The sequence below is a fragment of the Lissotriton helveticus genome, chromosome 9, assembly GCF_964261635.1.
Source record: "Lissotriton helveticus chromosome 9, aLisHel1.1, whole genome shotgun sequence".
NCBI lineage: Eukaryota > Metazoa > Chordata > Amphibia > Caudata > Salamandridae > Lissotriton > Lissotriton helveticus.
Genome location: NC_136070.1, coordinates 941,163,124 through 941,184,522, shown reverse-complemented (window position 1 = coordinate 941,184,522; position 21,399 = coordinate 941,163,124). Strand labels below are relative to the sequence as shown.

Here is a 21,399-nt window from a genome sequence, read left to right as displayed (position 1 = left end):
CCATGACTGGTGTCTATACTTTCCCTTGGTACTTTATTTGTAAACTGTTCACTGACAGGTCCCTCCTCAGAAGGCCACTGCAGCTTGCACCAGTCATTGCCCCTCCCACCACTGCCAATGGCAGTACCAACACAACCACTAACCATCACACTCCTACAAGTGTGACAATTCCGACTATTCAAGGCCACTCAATACAATACGAATGGTATATGCCACATTTTAATGTATATTGAATTATTAAATACTATGTTTGTGCTCATCCCAAAATTAGACAAACAGATCCACCATGCTGTGGACTGTTGTAAAGTGTTGGTGTTGAGAATTAAGTACTGGTACCAAGCATCGGAAACCACTGGCTCAAATTAAGCTCTGCTTTCCCTGTTATGTGGTTACCATGCATGCATGAGAACAATGTAATTGCGAAATGGTGTGGAGGGTGAATGATGTCCTAAAGAAGGCATGGTGAAGACCGGCACATAATGTTTGTCTTTCGCTCTTCCAGGTGGAGGAAAGTGACAATTGACATGCTTCGATCCTTGAGCCTTTGTCCTAGAACCCTATAGTTGCCTGGTGGGCTGACAGAATGTACACCTGCATCTTTACCAGTCAGCTTCTTCCTGTCAGCACCCCTGACCTTCCCTTCATCCCTATGATTGTGCTCGGTGTCATCTAAGAATGGGGAAACCTGGGGAGCAAGTCTGACCAGTTGCTATCAAACATCTTCTAAGTTCTAGAGAGCCTGGGAAGAAGGTAAAAGCCCCAAAAGATACCCTGGGGAGAAAGTTATGGAAATGTGAACAAAGTTTAGTTGGCTTTGGCATCTTACGAAGGCTCTGATATGCACCTGCCCGGATAAGCTTTAGCAAGGTAAAGGGCTGTGCTTCCCTCACATAACCAGTAATATGAATAGGAACTGGAGAAGCCCTTCTACCATGATATTCCCTGAAAGATCTCTTGGTGTGAGGAAGGAATCAGGCACCTGACCAGGATGACAAAGAGCTGGACACAGCTGACAAAAGCCTACACTGAGGTGGACCTAAAGAAGTGAGCCTCCAAGGAGCCATGACACCCTGTTGTTCCATCATAGTCAAAGTAGAAGAGACGCCCTCCCCCTGGTCCATCAACTCCACCAGAGATTGGAAGTCTTTGAGGAAGGATTGAATTGCATAGGAAGATTGGGCAGCAGCTCTGATCACAAAATTAAAAGCTGCAAATTGGGTTTAACAGCAAAGTCAACGCTCTTATCTACCGAGTCTGATGGAAAGACATCTTCAGATATGATCGTACCCTGGGAGGCCAACCCTCGCATCACGGAATTCACCTTAGCAGATGTCGGGAATATGTCTGCAAAGTTCTGCAACAGACATCGTTTGGCCAACAAATGTGGAAAACCATGTTTGTCCACATTCTCCCATTCATTATCTGACACCTTTTTTACAGAAGAAGGACCTGTAAGGATTCGTGTTCCTTACGTTGATACTGGGAGAAAAAGATCACCATTTTCCTAAGGAATCCCAGCATCTGGAAATACCAAATTCTGGCAAATATGCAGAAGAAACTCCTTCAACTTGATCATGCCATAAGTGATGTAATATGTGGGGTACTTAGCAGAGCATGGCAAGGGAGCAAGTTAAAGTTACCTTAAAGCATAAGTTATAGCTACTTGACATAGCTATAACTGGTAAATGTATATGGTTTTGTTTGCTTAAAATGGCATGTTTTAACTGACATTTTCAACTAACTATAATGTACCTTTAACCTTTTTTTCCGTGAATTCCGAGTTTTTTATTTTTATTTTAGGTAACCTTCCATCCCCAAGCATTAAAAGGACCCAGAGACCCCATCCCTTGGTGCCAAATATAATAAAAAGGGGGGTCTGCGTGGCCCATGCCTTATTAGGCCTCTGGAACCCATCCCTGGGGCTGTTCCTTTTTTTAAAAGGGGAAGGGCGCCACACAACCCCCTTCCCAGAGCCTTCTCAGGCCCCAGTGACTCCATCCACAGGGCCTTTTTTAAACTTTTATTGGGAGGGAGACTGCATGCCCCCCTCCCCGAGCCTCATTAGGCCCTGGGTACTACATTCTCAGGGCCATATATATTTTAAAGGGAAAGGGGGATACATGGCCCCACTCCCTGAGCCTGTTATGGCCCAGGGGACCCCATCCACTGGGTCTCACTTTAATATAAGTTGGTCCAACACGTTGGGAGCCGCGGGAGAGCCCCAGAGCCACAGCGGCCCAGCCAACTCTCTGCATGCTGCGGGAGCCAGCATTGCTCCCATCCATACGAAAAGCCAACCTCTGAACATGGCCAGTAGCCTGTGGCCATGCCCTACAGTCATACACAAGCTGGCAGCCAACCCCATGTCCCACACGGCCAAAGGGTAGGCCTTTGGGGTCAGGGGACCCCATCTCCCGTGCTTTTTTTTTTTTTTAAATAGGTGATGGGTGCATGAACAGAGCGGCACTGCAGGACATGAAAGGCAGAGAGACACTCAAAAAACAGAAGGGTAAGGGTGGCCTTTGCCTGTGTTAGTGCCGGGACACTCCTCAGAGTAGCTGTGCGCTTTACAAGTCCCTTTCATTCATTCATTCATTTATTCAGTGAGAGCAGACATGCCATTCCTGCCGGCGCTCCTGCAGGCGGGGAAGGCATGTTTGCTACCAACCTGCGGGATATTTAAAAATGCTCCCTCAGGTGTCCTGGAGGTGAGCTTCCTGGGACACAGTCTGCGAACTGACCCAGGGGGATGGGGTCCCCGGGGCCTTATTAGGCTTAGGGAGGGCCCTGCGCCCCTCCCTTTATAGTTGTGTTTGGCCTTGAGGAATGGGGTCCCCGGGGCACTTTAAATCTCTGGGAGGGGAGCATGAATGGCCTCCCCCCTTTTATATGACACACAGCCCATAAGGATGGGGTATCTGGGGCGTATTAAAGATCGGGGAGAGGGGCACGAGGTCCTCTTCCCCTTTAAATGATACACGGCCACAGGGGATGAGGTTCTTGGGGCCTAAGGGCCACATGGCCCCACTCCCCTCTTTAATGACACACAGCCCCGGGGGACGGGGTGCATAGGGCCTAATAAGGCAACAAGGTTGATGTGGTGGCAGCCAATCAGGTCTGATCATGAGATCTGTCAGATCCGCAGAGCCCTGCAACATGAAATATACCATTTTTTTACATTAATTGCTCAAAACCAACTGAACGGATTTACATCAAACAACAAAAGGCACTCTGTCTGGACCAAGTTCTAGCTTTCTGCCAAATTTGGTGAAAATCCGTTGCACGGTTTGGGCTGCAGCTGTGTCTAAATTTCCTAAGGCAAAATGAATGGGCAAAATGCATTTTGGAATCCCTGTTTTTCTCGGCCCCCGCTTGACGAGTCACCCCCAAAACTTCCCAGCAAGGAGCTGAGGTGACTTTTTGTTTAAAGTTTTGTTAAGGGGGCGTGGCCAAGATGGCGGAGTGAATAGACGTGTCGTTCTCCTGCTCCCGCCGACGGCCACTTTTAAGCACCGGTTTCGGCCGTCCACGGGTCCGTTGACCCTAGCTAGAGGACGGTCCCAGTCACAGGGATAGCGTGGCCGGCGGGTGTGGCCGAGTGGTAGCCCCAGCGAGTGGTGTCTGGGCGAAGCTGAGTGTTTGACCGGGAGCGTGCCCCTCCCCCACGGAGATGTGAGACGGGGCCTGGAGCTTCACTTCCGGGGAGCAAAGGGCCCGGCGGCGAAGACTGGAGCTGTCCTGCCTGTCGGGGGCCGGGCAGTGGAGCAGAGGCTGCCTGCAAGTGTGGCTGTGCAGGAGCGGTCGGAGGACCATGAAGGAGGTCGGCTGTGGCGCCATTTTGAGGGACTCCGTAGCAGACTGTGGTGCCGCGCGCATGGTCGAGGGCCGGGCGGGGGTGCCTGAGCCCTCCCGCGAGTGAGAGGGCCCCAGCAGCAGAGAGGCCGTAGGAGGGATTTGGGCCTAGAGAGGAGGCCCACAGCATGTCGCTCGCCACAACTGGTCTAGAGTTGGGGGCCCTGGCCCCGGGGAATTGCCTACCACCGGCCGGAGTCAGAGATGAGCCCTTGCAGGGAGGTGACTGGAGCGAGCCCACAGTGAAAGAGTAGCAGAGACTGCGCGTGGAGCCCAAGCAACAGGACGTAGGTGCTTCAAGCCCATGACAGCGTACCTCCAACAGCACAACATTTCCTACAGTTTGGGCCACCCATTCCGCATTGTGTTCAAACTAGACAACAAGCTCTACCAGCTACGCTCACTGAAGCTCACTCACCGCCTGCTGGGTATCGACCTACCTACGGAGGAGGGGGAGTCGGCGGGCCACACTGGGGGAGCAGAGGCCTCTGGTTCCCAGTGGCGCCAACAAGGTAGAAGGCGCCGCGTAAAGAAACCACCTGTGGCCGAAATCATGGATGGTCAGCGCGCAGCAGTGGAAGCAGTTGCATCCGAGTTGACCTCGCCCCACCCCAGCTGACTTTCATGTTACCATCCCTGGCAGCTGTCTGACTGTTTGTTTTTCTTGCCAGGCCGTCGGCGGGAGGGTGGATCGTTGTGACCTGACTGCATTGTCCCGTGTAACAACATTCCAATCACCTCTGCGGATGATGGACACTGTTCTTAGATTTTTACTTTCTCGTTCGGGGGAGGGGGGTTTGTTTTCTGGGAAGGGGCGGAAACTTGCAGGGGGTGGGGGGAGGGTGTCCAGTGCTCCACGTTCGACTTCTACCCAAAGCTAGCATGGCTCCACATGCGCGAGTAGCCTCCTCATACTCAGAGTTTGTTTGCACCACTGACACTACACACAGGTCGTCAAGCACTAGCCTGACCCAGTTGACTAACGATTATGCCTCCTACTACCCTTAAGATCCTGACCCTCAATGTGAGGGGTCCTAATAACCCAGTAAAGCGACAAGCGGTTTTGTCGTGTTTAGAAAATGCACAAGCTGACATATGCTTACTCCAGGAGACCCATTTGCTGGCGCGCGATTGCTATAGAATGCGGTCCCGCAAGTTCCCCACCCAGTTCTTCTCCTCCTACTCTACCAAGACGGCGGGGGTGGCAATTTTGGTGGCACAGCGGTTCAAGGGGGAGGTATTGCATAAAAGTGCCGAACTTAAGGGGAGGCTTCTGACATACTGTTTCACCTTAGCGGCCTCACATTTACAATTGGCTCCCTATATGCCCCGAATGAAGGCCAGCAAAAGTTCTTACAGTCTGCCCTTACGGAGGCCACAGCCACGCCAGACCATAATATTATCTTAGGGGGCGACTTAAACCTGGTGTTTGATAATCTCTTGGACAGATCCAGCCAACGCACCGACCAGGTAGGCGCACTCTCTGCGGAAGGACTCGGACGAATGCACGACTTAGACCTACACGACCTTTGGTGCAGTTTCCGCCCCCAAGATAGGGAATATTCCTATTATTCTAACGCACACAAGACCTACGCTAGACTTGATCATTTGCTGGCCTCTGGCCCAGTGCACGCATTCACAAACGCAACTGAGAAGGGGGTTGCCTCACTTTCAGACCACGCCCCGGTCCTCGCCACTCTAACTCTTCCACCCGCATCGCGCCCCTCCAGGGTTTAACATCTTAGGGACACGCTATTACACAGGGCTGATGTAGTGAAACACATACAAGGCACCATCGACGACTACCTTTCTCATAACGCCAATCCAGAAACAACCCCTGCAACCCAGTGGGCTGCCTTGAAGGCGGTGGTTAGAGGGGAGTTAATCACCCTCTCAAAGGCTGATAATAGGGATCGCCAGTGCAAGCACCAGAGGATGGGAGCCCCGAGAGTGTGGTGACAGCTTAAGACAGTGCAACACCAATTGATGGCACTTTATCAAGACCGCACAGAGTTTGCGGCCCTGAGACTGATACACGCTTACTATACTGGGGGCGATAGGTGTGGCTGCCCCCAGTTGGCCAACCGGCTACAGGAAGCCCGCCAGCAACAAAGGGTTAAGGAGATTGTCAGGACTGATGGGACTAGTGTCTCAGACGACGCTGAGATAGCGGAAACCTTCCGCGCTTTTTATGCCACTCTTTATACTGGCAGTCAGCTGGATAGTTCTGAGGGTGCTCTCTTTTTGGACTCGGATTCTCTGCCCTCTTTGACAGAGCCTCAGGCGGAGTACCTAGAGAGAAATATTCAAACAGAGGAGGTCATCGCTGCTATTTCCCGACTCAAAATGGGGAGAGCCCCAGGGCCGTACGGCTTTTCTGCTATTTTTTACAAGAAGTTTTGCACAGTGCTTGCCCCGATCCTCACCCGACTGTTTAATACGTTTGCTGAACAAGGAGCGATACCGACTGACCTCTTAGAGGCTTCTATTGCAGTTATCCCGAAACCCGGGAAGGATAGGACTAAATGCGGGGCTTATCGCCCGATATCCCTACTGAATGTTGACCTTAAACTGTACACAGGGATCCTGGCTGACCGACTAGGCCCTCATTTGCCCGGTCTTATTGACCCGGATCAGGCAGGTTTTATTACCGAACGTCAGACGACAGATAACACCAAACAAATTCTCCACCTTACAGAGAAAGCTACTCGAGTGCCTGGGGAATATATGATATTTGCGATAGATGCCGAAAAGGCTTTCGATCGCGTTCACTGGCCTTATCTAGAGCAGGTCCTGGAGAGAGTAGGGATTCGGGAGAAATTCTTCACCTTTATTTTTAATTGCTACAAGTTCCCTACAGTTCTGGTCAGAGTGAATGGCTACACCTCTGCCAGTTTTGCCATCGAGAGGGGCACGAGGCAAGGGTGCCCATTATCGCCCTCTTTGCCTTATACATGGAACCTCTGGCACAGAAAATACAACAAAATCCGGCAATTACAGGGATCAAATTTGGTAGTCCTATCCACAAAATCAGCCTCTACGTGGATGATGTACTGATCTCACTAGCTACCCCAAAGACGGCCTTGCCAGCGTGCATGGCAGATTCAGACGCCCTTGCCCGGGTTGCCGGATTCAAAATGAACACAGACAAATCGATAGCATTGGATCTCTCACTGTCTCCTCACACACGGGCCTATTTGCAGAGTCTATTCCCTATTCAATGGGCAACGGACACAATCCCATATCTGGGGATCCAATTGGCCTCTTCACTTCCCACTATAGTCACCACTAACTATGCCACCCTCCGCGGGAAAATCCGAGGGGAGGTCAACCGATGGAGACATTACCACCTCTCCTGGTTAGGCAGAATCGTGGCGGTCAAAATGACTATTCTACCTCAGATCCTCTACCTTTTCCGTGCCCTCCCGCTGCGACCGCCTGCTGGGTGGATCCGGCAGACACAATCCGACCTGGCCCAATTTAACTGGCATGGCCGGAAGCCTAAAATGCGAACAATGTTGGTCACACTTGCCCCAGAGATGGGAGGTCTGGGGGTTCCCGATCTTCACCTGTATTATCAAGCGTCGCAATTGCGATACCTAGTCGAATGGAGTAAATGGGAATCAGAGAAACACTGGCTGTTTCAAGACCAGGCGGTGGCGGCACGACCACTGCAGGAAATCCCTTATCTCCGCAAACCCCACAGGCCCCCTAACTTATACGCCTCGCATATAACGCGGGTTCCCCTTGAAGTGTGGGATGCCACTAATATCGCACACGGCCTCATGACCTTCCCCTCTCCACTCACTCTGTTGGTCGATAATCCCGATTTTACCTCGGGCGCAGCAGGTAAGTTTTTTGCCCACTGGAGGCCTGCGGGCTGCCGCTTCTTATACCACATATATGGAGCAGAGAGGATTGTTCCCTTTTCCCAATTCAAACAGGAGTATGGCCTCCCAGAGACCGAACGGCTAGGCTATTTACAAGTGAGGCATTGGGCACTGCAACCGCAGGTATGCGCAAGCGCAGACAGACGCTTCCTCCCATACGAGCGATGGCTCATTTCCCGCACGTCAGATGCTAAACTCATTTCCGATCTTTACAAGCTGCTACAGGCTACGCAGATGCACATACACAACCCGGGCAGGGAGAGGTGAGAGAGAGAATTGGGTAGGACCCTTAGTTATAAAGAATGGGAGGGGATCTACTACAGGGCCCGACACTCTGCATATCACATGGGACTCTCAGAGACATTCACGAAAGTGGTGACATATTGGTATTATACCCCAGAACGGCTACATGCGATGGACCGCAACCGAGAGGCAACCTGTTGGCGTGGCTGTGGCCAGGTTGGCAACCTGGTACACTTGTTGTGGGAATGTGTGCAGATTCAACCCTACTGGGCGCAAGTGCTGGATGAAATAGACAAGCACTTTGAGACAGAACTCCCGCGCTTCCCGGCCTATATACTGTTAGGTCTTTGTAACTCCCTGACTTACCCCTTATGCTCCCGCAGAGGCAGACAGATGGCTATCGTACTGGGCTCTGCGGTACAAAACATACTCACATATTGGCGTACTCCCACCACACCCTCCTTTGTAGGATGGTTGCACCGGTTATGGCATGTGCTCGGAATGGAGAAATGATCACTTACTATGGCCGGGGAAGGAGACAAATATGATGACCTGTGGCAACCATTTATGTCACTCTTGACCACCGAATTCCGGGAATCACATGTCCCCGATATCTTAGATTGTTGAGGCTCACGGAACCAAGGAAGACAGACTGTTAAGTAGATCATGGCGGAATCGCCACTGTTGGGTGAAGAGGTTTGGGTGGGGATCAGGGGGGAGGCAGGGAGCACTGGACAGGAGGAGGGAGGGTTTCTGGGATAGGGGGTTGGGTTTTTCTATTTTACGTTGTTTCTTCTTACTCTTTCCATACCATGTAAGAGCATTTGACTGATTTTACCTTGAACACTGAACCTACGCCTATAATGGACTTTACTTGATTGCACATCTTGATCTTAAAGGTTCACAGCTAAAATGTACATGGAGATGTTTGTATGCCTTTCCTATCTGATCTCAATAAAAACAGTTAAACCATAAAGTTTTGTGAAGATTCGTCAAATGGTGCCAAAGTTATAAGCAAACCAGAAAATGCATTTCGTATGGTAACACAATACGAAGTATAATTACCCGGTGGTGACAGCCAGTGTGTAACATATGCACAATTTATATATATAGAATTTCTATGGTGTGAACCGAACCAAAAGGCAGCGATCAAGGTACGTGGATATAGAATCTTGAATAGTAAATCTATACTTAGTTTTATGTACTTACCTTTTTGGTATTTTGGGCCTCACTGTTTTGGTCCTGATATTTTGTAAACACAATGTTTCTGTACTCGGTATTTTCAAAATGCAATCTCCCTTGTTAAATTTGGGGTTGGGGATTTGGGTCATTCTGTATTTATTTTTAGTATTTTTATTACATACTCAGCCACATGGGCTCAAGCTCACACAGAGTTATTTAGCCTAGAACCCAGAGCTACCGAGTAAGAAGGACAATGGCTAGGTGTTACTGCCAAATAAATGCATTGCAGGATTGAACCTGGCACCAATGCAACATTAACTGAATGAAAAAATAACCACTGTAATCTAAGAGTTTGTGAAGACTAACACGAACACCCAAAACTATAGAGTAGCATTATACACAGGCACCATCTTATTTGATTTGTAGGTGTTACGGCCCGAACTATACTTGTGATTTTCTTCAGTTTTAGGTTCAATAAATTGCCAAGTCTTGCCTTTTTAAATTGATCTACAGTTTAAATGCCTTCATTTTCTATGGGTAAATATAGTATCCATTATTTTTCAAACTCATAGCCATGCCTGAGTAGATAGATAGATAGATTATGGACTGCGATTACTTGTGTTACACAGAATCTGACATTTAAGGGGTCTACCACTTTCTGGAAAAAACAATGTCCCATTACTGCTCACACTTTGGAAAATCAAGTGCAAAAAGGGAGTAACTCTGTTATGCAAGTGGAGTGTAAAAGCACCAGAGGGCCAGAGACAACAGTGGTAAAAGATAATTTCCACTGACTGCCCAAGGGCCCTGAGAAAAGGCCTTGTGCCTTCTCCTTGACTAATTCCCTTCATTGCACTAGTTAGTCCTGGATCACCTCATCTACTTAGTAGCAGCATCAGTTCTAACTTATTTTTTTTTATTTTGTCAAACCCTCATTCCTAAGTCATCTGTTCGATGAAGGGCATCTCATGTTTTAACCCTTCTTCTAGATATAGGACCAAATCCAGAACGAACTTACATCAATTGGAAACAAATGCAACTCGTAACTCACCTATTGAAACTATTAGATTCTGCTACCCTGATTCTGACTCCTCTTGGTAACCACCTGCAGGCACACCACAACACAGTACTCATGTCATGAGATTACCTATCATCCTTGCATTTTATCAGATACACATTCTTCAAAAAGACCATTGTCACAGGAAGACCTTACCTGGGAATGGTCCTTTCATCTCATTTTCCTCTGGTCGAGCCGCCTCGTGAGCCTTCTCCTCCCACTGAGTTAATGGCACAGAAGCAATGGAAATCTTCTTCGCGTTTACCTTGGCACTGACCCGGTTCCTCGGATTGCTCAGCCTGATGGTGGTCCTAGTCTGGCTCCCTCTGGGCCCTGGCCGGTCCCGGGAAAGCCAGCCATCGCCGTGCTCATCCAAAAAGAGTGGGTTGATGATGCAGAGAGCTCCCTTCTCAGAGGTGATCTGGATTCTGCACAGCGGCAGCTTCTGAGTGCCCTCAGCAGGTCCAGGGTTCAACATCACCTCCCCTTCTGTGGAACCCGTCATGCTCAAGAACTCTTTGCTGGGAGCAGGAGATGATGTCCAAAACTCTGATAGAAAATCCAGATAACAAGACACATTAACATTAGGATAACCTAAAAAACAGACAAATGAATGACATAAAAACACAAGGCACACAGCGGCACTGTTACAGTCAAAATGACCAGGAGGGACTGTGGAACTGGGGCGCACATGGATGTCAAAGAATAAGTGTGTAACCAGTGAACAGAGTGAAAATCACTACAAATTAAATGCCTATAAAACAGAGAAGGTCACCGCTGTCACACCACCTGTACTGGAGGGGGGGGGGATATAGCTGTGTAGAGGCAATGAATAATCCTTACTGTTAGGACAGCAGGTTGGGGGAAGAGTGGGTGGAGGGGAACTCCCTTGAGAGTAACAACAATCTGAGGAACATACTCACAGGAGGTGCCACCTGCAGACCACCCACAGGACAAGGTTGAGCCTCATATTCAGAGAATCCCATTCGACAAGCAGTGGTCCAACAATAAGAACAGCAGTGCAGAGGCACAGAGTGATCGCTTGAAACAGAGCAACAAAGGAGTCAGGAAATGACCCCCACAATCTATGCACCCTTGGGGGCAAGGACTGATCTCTTCAGCAAGAAGACTCAATGGGAGAGGTAAGGACCCTGGGATCTGAGCACCTTTTGGGACAACTTACAGATCCATTCCAGGCGCTATAGGAGTTCCAGTTGCCCAGGCGCTGTGGGTCAATGCACAGAGAAGTAACAAGCCCAGCCTCCTTCACAAAACTCAAAACTGAACAAGCAGTGCAGCCCAAGGAACTATTGGCGCCAAGGATGGCAAGGTTGGTGCGACGGATTTTGTTGCTCAAAGTAAAGTGCAATCTTGATGCCACAGTTGCATTTCAGAATATCGAGGCAACAAACATGGTCCTACAAACATCTCAACTAGCACTCATCAAAACAATGATTAGCTAATAATGAACAGCTAAGAACAGATGCCGACATGTACTTGCCTTGAACATATATAACAATAGATAGTATTCTGCAGTCCATATTTTTGTAAGTTGTGTGAAAAACTATATATTCAGGAAGAACATCACCCTGGGTGAATGCATAGCCATTCCTAGAAGTGACCAGGGCATTCACTATGATTCGTGCAGCAGATGCAGTGGCAACAGGGATGGAAACGGCCAATTACACTTAAATTAAGAATATCTGTTAGTGCTCAATTGGATGAAGGGGCCTTTCACTTGCTGGTATTAGGGCCCGAGGCACCCTTGCTCCGCCACAGATGGTCAGGAGACGCAACACAATCAGAACAGGGGCAGAGTTTGTTAACATGTCCAAAGCAATGACCACGGGCAGGTTATCGAAGGACGCGCCGCTGCCGCGTTACCCAGTCCATGCATGACAAGCTGCTCCGGGCTAGGTTTTTCTTTGAATTTTGTGGATTTGTAGTCTTGTTCATTCCATTATAAAACCTGGACTACACATCCCAGAATTCAAAGGGAAAAACGGAATGGGCCAACTCTGTCCTCGAGAATGGACCTGGGCAACTTGGCAGCATCACGGTCCATGGTCGTCAGCCCTCCCCGTGCAACAACGCTGTAGAACGGAACAGCAAATAAAAGTGATAAAAACCCTTCTCTCCGCCACCCTGTCTGTGCGTGACACTCACTCAGTCCGCGCACGTCCATGGCTTGCAGGTAGGCTCTGCTCCCGGCGCGGAGGACCGAAGGCGGCGGGCGCAGGACGCCGGGCAGGACATCTCTGAAAAGCAGAAGAGTCGCCGTTAGTGCTGTGTCTCAACCAGTTCCTGCGTTTCTGTCACAGAAGAGTCTGTACCCCGCACTGACCCCTCCCCCCGCCGCCACCACCACCACCACCACCACTCCACTTCCCCCCTCGTTACGTTACTTCTTACTTCACTGTGTTCTCGCCTCCCCCACTTTCAGCTCGCGCCACTGGATTTTTATTTATTTATTTATTTTATGCGTTTTTATATAGCGCGGACTTTACCCGAAGGTGTCGGAGCGCTTCACAATAGGAACAGTACTGATACATGAGGAGAAAATTATAAGTGAAGAAATTACAAAAGCAAACGTTACATGACATGAGGCAAAAGTGAAAACTGTGAGCAAACAAAATACAAGAGGTAGCAAACGGTGCATTACAGGAGGAAAAAGTGACGTGTGCAGGTTACAAAACCGTACAAAGTACAAGTAGAGGTAGAGTACTGCAATAAATGGCAGACACTCAAACACACGTTACGAAGGCAATGGTGGCACTTGTGCAAGTATCTAAAGCAAACAAAATGTAAGAGGTCCATACACAGACACCCCCACGCCCCCTCCCCCCCACTGTAAAGCCCCCAGACTGGATCGTGCCCCCGCCCCCCCGCCAAAGCCCTCGAACTGCACTGTGCCACCCCCCCGCAACAACGCCCCTTTCTTACCGGCACGCGCATCCTGGATTGCAAACTACCAGCAGCATAGCTGCCTATGTCCTGGACATACTCTGCTAATAATGGCCGCAACGCTCTGACATCACCGCCGCGCAGCCGTCGAAGTTACGTCGTCATCGCAATACTGTTAATTACGTGATTTTTTACACAGGCTCCTTCCTCCCTCACCATGTCCCCCCACCCCCTGTATTCTTTAGCACCTGGCAGTATTAACGTGTATTACAGGTAGTATTCATATTTGAAAATGAGAGGGCAGGTCCGATGCCCCCACACCCCAGATATGTATACGCACCAGATTACCTCACACAAGGTCAAATTAATTCTCGTTTTAAAAAAATCAGAATTACAGGATGTTGAACCGACTCCGGTATCGAACCTCGTTCCCCCAAGTCCAAAAGGTAGCTCTGGCCATTAGGTCACTTGTTGTCCCGAGCACTTACCCCCCTGCTGTGGCAGACCAACACTCCAGTACTGGGTGAGTAATATGGTTACTGAGCTGTTAACCACGTATGGTCAGCTGGAACTCAATGACAATTCCTAGAGCAACTTAATTCATATTTAAAATGGATTCCACTATTCTCCCTGGGTAGGTCAAATAGGAGCTCCATTTCAACCACCTAAACAGTATTTGGCACAACAGCCCGAGAATGGTGACAGTGGCACATATAAACTAAAGCATTTCCCCATAGGCACTGAATGAGAAAACCACTTTGATACACCAAGCCCAGTGTAAGGAAATTGCCCTGGAGTCAAAAAAAGGGCAGACTATGATCTCAATCTGGCTAATGCTGGATGGGCCAGGTGACATTATGTACAGGGGCGTAGGAGGCACTAAAATTCTGGGGGGGACAGGGGCAACCTTGTGGACTTCCCAGTGACCCTATACAAATCACGACCTGTTAAACAAATACAATCGTATACTTTCGAAGTGAAATATTGAGAAAAGCAGGCATTTAGTCACAGTTTGCATTATGCTTTATTGTTATTTACATTCATATAGCAATCAGACCAAATTTTAGAAAAACATTATGAATCTTGCATCGCCATGCACCAAGCAAACAAAGGTCGCTGACTTAGGGTGGGGCGTCGTGTTTGCAAGTGCATTATGGTTTGAAAAGTACCTGCTGCTGTATTCCTGGTCTCCAGCAATATTCAGGCAACAATACAAATGTGAAGCTAACTTCAGTGATTATTGTTCTTTATTGAGAGAGAACAGAGGTTTGTCTAGTGCATGGGTACTCACAAATTTTCCCGCGGGGGCCAAATTTACAGTGTAGTTTGTGGCCGAGGGGGCGGGGTCAGTGGAGGTGGGAGGCGGGGCTAAAGGGGAAAAAAATGTGACCATGAGGTTGAACACAGGCCCCTGCAGCGGACGCCTTAGTCCACTGAGCCACCAGACTCGGCATACACACATCTTTCTCTCTCTTTCTCTGTCTCCCTCCCTCTCTCTATCTCTCCCTCTCTCTGTCTTCCTCTCTCTCTGTCTCACTCCCTCCCTCCCTCTCTCTATCTCTCTCCCTCTCTCCCTCTCCCTCTCCATCCCTTACTCTCCCTCACTCTGTCTGCCTCCCTCTCTCTCTCTCTGTCTCCCTTTCTCCGTCTCCCTCCCTATCTCTCCCTCTATCTCCCTCTGTCCGTCTCCCTCTCTGTCTCCCTCTCTCTGTCTCCCTCTCTCTCTGTCTCCCTCCCTCTCTGTCTCCCTCCCTCTCTGTCTCCCTCCCTCCGTCTCCCTCTCTCGCTGTCTCCCTCTCTCTCTGTCTCCCTCTCTCTCTGTCTCCCTCTCTCTCTGTCTCCCTCTCTCTCTGTCTCCCTCTCTCTGTCACCCTCCCTCTGTCTCCCTCCCTCCGTCTCCCTCCCTCTGTCTCCCTCCCTCCGTCTCCCTCCCTCCATCTCCCTCTGTCACCTCACCCCAGCTTCCCTGGAACACACACAGCTGCACCTGAGTACTTCACAGGTCTTTAAAAGACCATTTACTTGTTAATGAGGCTTTGTTGTGAATCGCCCGGCCCCCATAGAGCAGAGTGTCTCAGAGTCCACGCTGCTGCAGCTGTGTTTGCTGACACACTTTACTTTTTTTTTTATAAAACACAGGTATGATGTCTGCATGGTCCGCGGGCCGCCAAGGAAGGCTTGCCGCGGGCCGTACTATGAGTACCCGTGGTCTAGTGGAAGTTTTGATTCATAGTAGGGTAGTGACAGTGGGGTAATATGCCTGCTGTAAAGAACGTGTACCACGCAGATCACAAAATGCATATCATGTAAATATGTCAGTGAGTTACTGCTTTTGTCTGAGATATTCTTTTGGTATTTGCAATTTATAAGGTAAAATCCTAACATTGAACAGTGAGCGATTAACCTTCATCAAAGAGCTTCATGAAAACTTCAAGGTATAGATTAGAATGTTATGATTTTTCCCCAGTCTTTCCTTATCCTAATGTTGGAAAAGGGGTTTATTAGGATAGAAATCAATTCTGATTATTAAAGAGAACCCCCCAACCATGGTGTTATGTTTTGAATTCTGAGTTTGTGCTTCTCTAGTGTTGCAAAGCCACACTGGACACTCCCCAACTTTTTGCTGACGGGTACTGGTGGTACCTGGCTCTGACTGACCCTGGCCTCTGCCTAAACAGGCCCAGGGCCAGTGCTATTCTGAAAGAGACACTTAAAAATACAGTGAAAATACCTACACACACTAGGGTGCACTATGGGTTATAGGCCCTAGTACATAATAGGGCAGGGTGATTAGTATTACCCTTAAGTCCCTAGAATATAATAGGGCATGGCAGTTTAGAGGCCAGCAGCCCTTTCTGCGCTTGCATGTGTGCACTGCTGAAGCCTGAGGTCAGTTTAAAAGTAGCCCTGTGTTGTAGGACTGCATTTAAAATGCACATTGTGCCCAAAATTGACTTTTGGTTTTGGGAACTTACAAATTGATCAACTACAATGTTGGGGAAAAATTAAGTTAAGTGTAAAAATGTTTTCCACTTAACTATGGCTGTATCATATTTGCCACACAATACATCATCTGCTGCATAATCTAACGATTTCACCCAAAACTATTTTGTAGCTCAAACGGATCTAAGATTACTAAAAGAAATGTGACTTATGTTGCTGTGAAGTGTAGGGCCCTTTGCAAAGGTTGACTGGTCACCTTTCCCACTGCTGCATTTGTATTTTACACAGGTACTAATGAGGAAAAAGCTTTACAGAGGCTGTTAGTATGTATAAATATGTCAAAATGATAAAGTATCATAAAATGTACGGCATTACGCTGCAGCCATTTTATTGTTGCATAATTTATTCAACACTGCAACATAATTTTGGCCTCCATTGCTGCATAACTCCAGTGGCCCGAAAGCAGGCTGCACATGTTAAGTGTTTGTGCATGAAGCAGAGACCAAGAAGTATGCAAACTTAGGGGCTGATGACAGACTGACTTCAGTCTGTCCGCTATCGAATCGGAGAATGGTACTGCTGGCCTTCAAGGTGGCGGCCGCCCGATAGGCATTACAGTGCGACCACCACTACGGCGTTCGCAGTGCCTATTTTTTACATTGCAGCAGGTGCTGCTGGCTGCATCATCCACCCCAATGTAAAAAAGGGACATGTTACATATATCACTCCACTACATGGCAGGCACAATGCGGTGCCTGCCACATGGTGCAGTGAGTTGTAGGGGGGCATCATAGATGCCCCCCCCAGGTCCCATGTCTGGGGGCTGGGGGAAAAGGTGCCTGCTACAGGCCCCCAAATGTCCCTTTCCGCAAGCATTTCTATGGCGGGTGAACCGCCATGGCTAGGCTGGCAGGCAGGTAAGGGACATCGTAATCCCTAATGCGGTGCCTGGTAGGCACCACCAGCATTGTAGGAGCCACGAGCCCCTCTGCTGCACTTGCGGGCTCAAGGAGCCCGTTGGGTGTTTGGCAGTTGGTCTTTCCGACCGCCAGGGAACCCACCTCCATTGTAATATGGCAGGCGGTGATGCAGTCACCGATGGCGGAGGGACCGCCACCGATGGGGAAACATGGCGGTCTCACTGCCATTATAATCACCCTCTAAGTTTGGTGTGCATGCAAATCCTACATTGCCAACCCCTGGTAAGTTGCACTACTACTGCTGAAAAAGGCCAATGGAGGTACCAATGGGTGAGGTGGACTGGCCTCAAGGGTCTTGTTACCTCAGTGACAGAGTCACTGTTGATCTAGGGTGTGCTTCTTCGTATGCCTGCTCACAAGACTGGAGGTGAACTGCAGTATGGATTGTGGTGGACAGACCTTCAAGGTTAACTCACACTTGCCACCGTTAGGGTCCACCTGCAGGTGCTAAGACACCAGGGCTTCTAAGGTCCGTCGGGCCTTCTAAGGTGTAGCTTCTGAATGAGCTCTGGCAGGAGTGTCTGGTGGACTGGTCATGAAGGCTGAACATGGTTCCCAGTTCCAAATTCTGCATCTCAGGCCAGAGTGCCACATCCTCTCCCACACTGAACACCATACTGCCCAACTGAGAGAAACTCGCACTACCTTCGGCTACAACTCAATTGTGATGCGAATAAATTCAAATTATGCACTAGACAACAGTAAAATGCTGCCTGAAAAAAATGAATAACACCCTGGAAAAAGCAAACACTCATAGGGAATGCAAGAATAAGCAAAGCATGTGAACTGTAATCAGTAACAACATTGTTACCTTAACGGTTTTAAACTCGTTATTCAGAAATTAGTAAGTAATTTTGCCTGAAAAGTTCAGGACATGGCTACAGGACCAGGAAGAGACCCGTTTCAATGTCCATTGCTTATATCCTTTCAAAATGTAAGCAGTTTGGTTTAAAAGAAACATATCCCCGAACACAGAGCCGCATTTTATAAGCTAAAATAATTAAAACAGTTGAAAATTATCATATTAATCATTTCCACTCCACCCACCAACCAGGTATTGCAGTCCCTTTAGGAATGGTGCACTTTCCCAACCTGGGAAAACAATGTTGTTCAAAGAAAGAAAATAAAAAGAAAGTAGCGCTTTCACTGGCAAACTCTATAAAGTGGCGCTAATGTGTGTGGGTGTAAATAACAATCTGGCCTGTCTGCTGACCACTCTGTATTGCTTTATTTAGGTATTTAATATTTTTTTTCTCTCCGTGCTGACCACTCTGTATTGCTTTATTTAGGTATTTAATTATTTTTTCTCTCCGTCCTGATGTTTTTCTTTTGAATAGAAAACAGTCAGAAAATGAGGACATTGCCAGCCAAAGTGTTCCACCTTTTTTGGATCCATTTCACGGAGTAACAAATAAAGAAAAGGAGAGGCAAGAGATAGTACAAGAGCTGTCTCTTGAAATATGCACATAAGAAGGAGTGAGACAGCGACAGAAAGAGATGGAGGGATAAAGAGAGAGAGAGGGGAGGAGGGCAGCTGCCAGAGGCAGATCAGGAGAAGTTGACACTGTCCTTGCCTTCTCGGGGCATGAAGGAAAAGAGACAGTTGTTTTTCCTTCTCTGCCCTTTCCAGAATGCAGAGCCTACCTACAGCATAAAAAAGGGCAGAGGGCAGGGGGCGTGGCCTGGCAGCCTAATATGGCGGACATGCTTCTCTAAAGCTCCGTCCCGGCTGCCCGCCAAAACCCGCGCCAAACACAATGGGGATCCTCTCCAAACTCCCCAACCACCAGACCATCAAGCTGAGCACACCGGGACGCCTCTGACACCACTGCGGAGCGATATGACCCGGGATTTCCGCACAAACGAGGCGGCCGACCTGCGGCCGGTACAACACTGAAAATGGCGGCGCCCTGGTGAACGGACGACAACAGAGCCCGGTGGCGGCGGGTATGGGTCTCCCCATCAGTGGCCGAGAGTGACCCCGACTGCCGATTTACCCAGAGTGGCGGAGGCGGCGACATGCACGGAGCCCCCCCGGCGTCCCGGGGACAGAAGGTGAGATCGTTTGCTCCGGCGGATCACCGGACCCGGCTGGCAGTGAGTGACGCGCACGGGGGAAACTTCACCTCCGAGCCAGGTTATCAGAGGCCGTAGTGAGAGGCACCCAGTTGCCCTGAGAGGCCCCCCTACCCACCTGCCTGCTCTGAAGGGGACCCGGATGCGGGACAGACTCCGGGTCACAGATCGGTGGCCTACGGGGCGGAGACGCTACTCAGCCTGATACCCTCTGCGCTGCATTGCTCACTGAGACCCCGGAAAGGCCCGTCAGCCCGCGCCACAACATTGACACGGACCACGCTAGGCCAGCACCACTCCAGAGGCATGGAGAATTCCCCCCCCCCATCCCCCCCTGCTCGGCGCTAGGGTTTGAAGCGCGAGGTGGGAAGACGGGACATAACGGCACGAGTGCCGGCAGAGGAAGCAGCACAGGAGTCTCACCACGTGGCACCCTCACACAGGGACAACTGAGCCCCCCTACACAGGCTGCACCTCGACACTCAGGAACCCCACAACCAACCATATACCATCGGTCTTGGACCCACGGTACACACGACGTTGGCCACAGAGCACGACCACCACGCAGCCAGAGGCCCTCGCATACCCTCCACTTAATCTCATCACCGTACTGGCGTTGGACGGTGCCCCCTTGTCCTCCACTCCCATCAGGCATTGCGCGGGGAATGGTTGTGGACACAGCATTATGCGGACAGACACAGGTGAGCGCCCCACATAACCACAGCAGCCATGGTGGCCGTGAGTGGCCAGGGGACAGCACAAACGAGACCGACACACGCTTATCCAGAAACGCAGTGTTCGACGCTACGGACAACTGACTCAGACGCCGCAGCTACAGTGCCTCGACGGCCGCCCACAACGGACTGCATCTCGTGGACCATCACGGGACGGCGGCCCCCCAGAACATCCCACCTGCTCCCGAGGCGCAAACCAGGGAGCCAGATTGGACCTATTACCTACGACATCATGGGGCGCCAACAAACCACGCAAACACGAAATCGCAGGCAGGATTCCCCGAAACCCATACACTCCTCAGCAGGCGGAGGGCCCTCTCACGAGCCATCCACATCAGATAAACTGGATAAAGTCCTCGCCGCCATTGAACACTCCAGAGTAACGATGGAGAAAAAATTTGGAGAGCTAGCAGCGGACATTAGTATCCTAAGAGATGACCACCGGAAATTGGCGGACAAAGTTAAGCATGCCGAAACGACGCTTCAAGCTATGGAACCACAGGTGCGAATGAACCAGGATGCACTAACCGACATGTAGCGTAGAATACAATTCCTGGAAAATAAGACAGACGACCTGGAAGGACGCTCTCGGAGGAGTAACATCCGCATTTTAAATCTGCCGGAGGGCTCAGAAGGGACCCACCCAATCACACACATGGAGGCCTGGATAAGATTCTTTACCCGACCAGAAGACCTAACTCCTTTCTTCTCCATAGAAAGAGCACACCGAGTGCCGGCTCGTAAGTTCATACCAGGCTTACCACCTCGACCATTCCTCCTGAAGCTACTCCACTTCCAGGATAGAGACACCATTCTTCGGGCAGCCCGGGAGAAGGGCGCGCTGCTTGTTGAGGATAAACGCGTCATGTTATTTCTGGACTATTCAAGAGCTGTTCAACAACAGAGAGCCACCTTCCTAGCGGTCAAACTATCCCTACAACAGAAACAGATGCAATATGCTCTTCTCTTTCCAGCCCGTTTAAAAATCATCCATAAAGGTTCTACACATTTTTTCACCAACCCAGCGGAAGCAAGTACCTGGATAGACCAGCAACTACCCGACCAGGAGGCCGGAGGGGACTCGTCACACCACTGACACTCGAACTGTCCCAGACGGCAGCAGAAAAACTTACCTCCCACTCGGGGTCGCTCACACACCGCGCCCCCAATCTGGAACAAATAATAGCAGAGCGCAGAAAAGCCCTACAAGCTGCAGCAGCGAGAAGGGAGGCTGAGCACAACTCCGACATAGAAGGCGCTTCCCACATCTTCACGTCCGACGACGAAGCCAGCGATACCCATACATCACATGATGGCTCTGGCACACCGCCGCTGGTCACCCCACAAACGGCAGACACGTTGATCTAAACAGCAACGAGAAAGACAGTCCACACTAAAAACTGCAACGCCCTGTTCACTGTCTATCCTCCTGCACTGCCAGTATACACACAGCAAATATGGTTGGCAAAGCTAGGCAACCCCGAGGGGAACCTACCTGTAATGGTTACAACACGAACTGCACCATGAACAACACCAAG

General features: G+C 49.7%; 1 protein-coding gene across 4 annotated transcripts in view; it reads right to left on the bottom strand.

The window, feature by feature from the left end:
* RINL (Ras and Rab interactor like) overlaps nucleotides 1–21,399 on the bottom strand; it is a 387,388-nt gene that overhangs the window by 127,240 nt on the left and 238,749 nt on the right. For 2 of the 4 annotated variants that reach the window (XM_078661180.1, XM_078661182.1), the window contains exons 3-4: nucleotides 12,391–12,482; nucleotides 10,381–10,773 (exon numbers count right to left, since the gene is read on the bottom strand). In XM_078661180.1, the coding sequence (XP_078517306.1) occupies nucleotides 10,381–10,773; nucleotides 12,391–12,409 (412 nt within the window). In that variant the 5' untranslated portion in view covers nucleotides 12,410–12,482. Of the gene's footprint in view, nucleotides 1–10,380; nucleotides 10,774–11,407; nucleotides 11,591–12,390; nucleotides 12,544–21,399 lie in introns of those variants that run through there. The other 2 variants (XM_078661181.1, XM_078661183.1) reach the window with 2 other exon arrangements.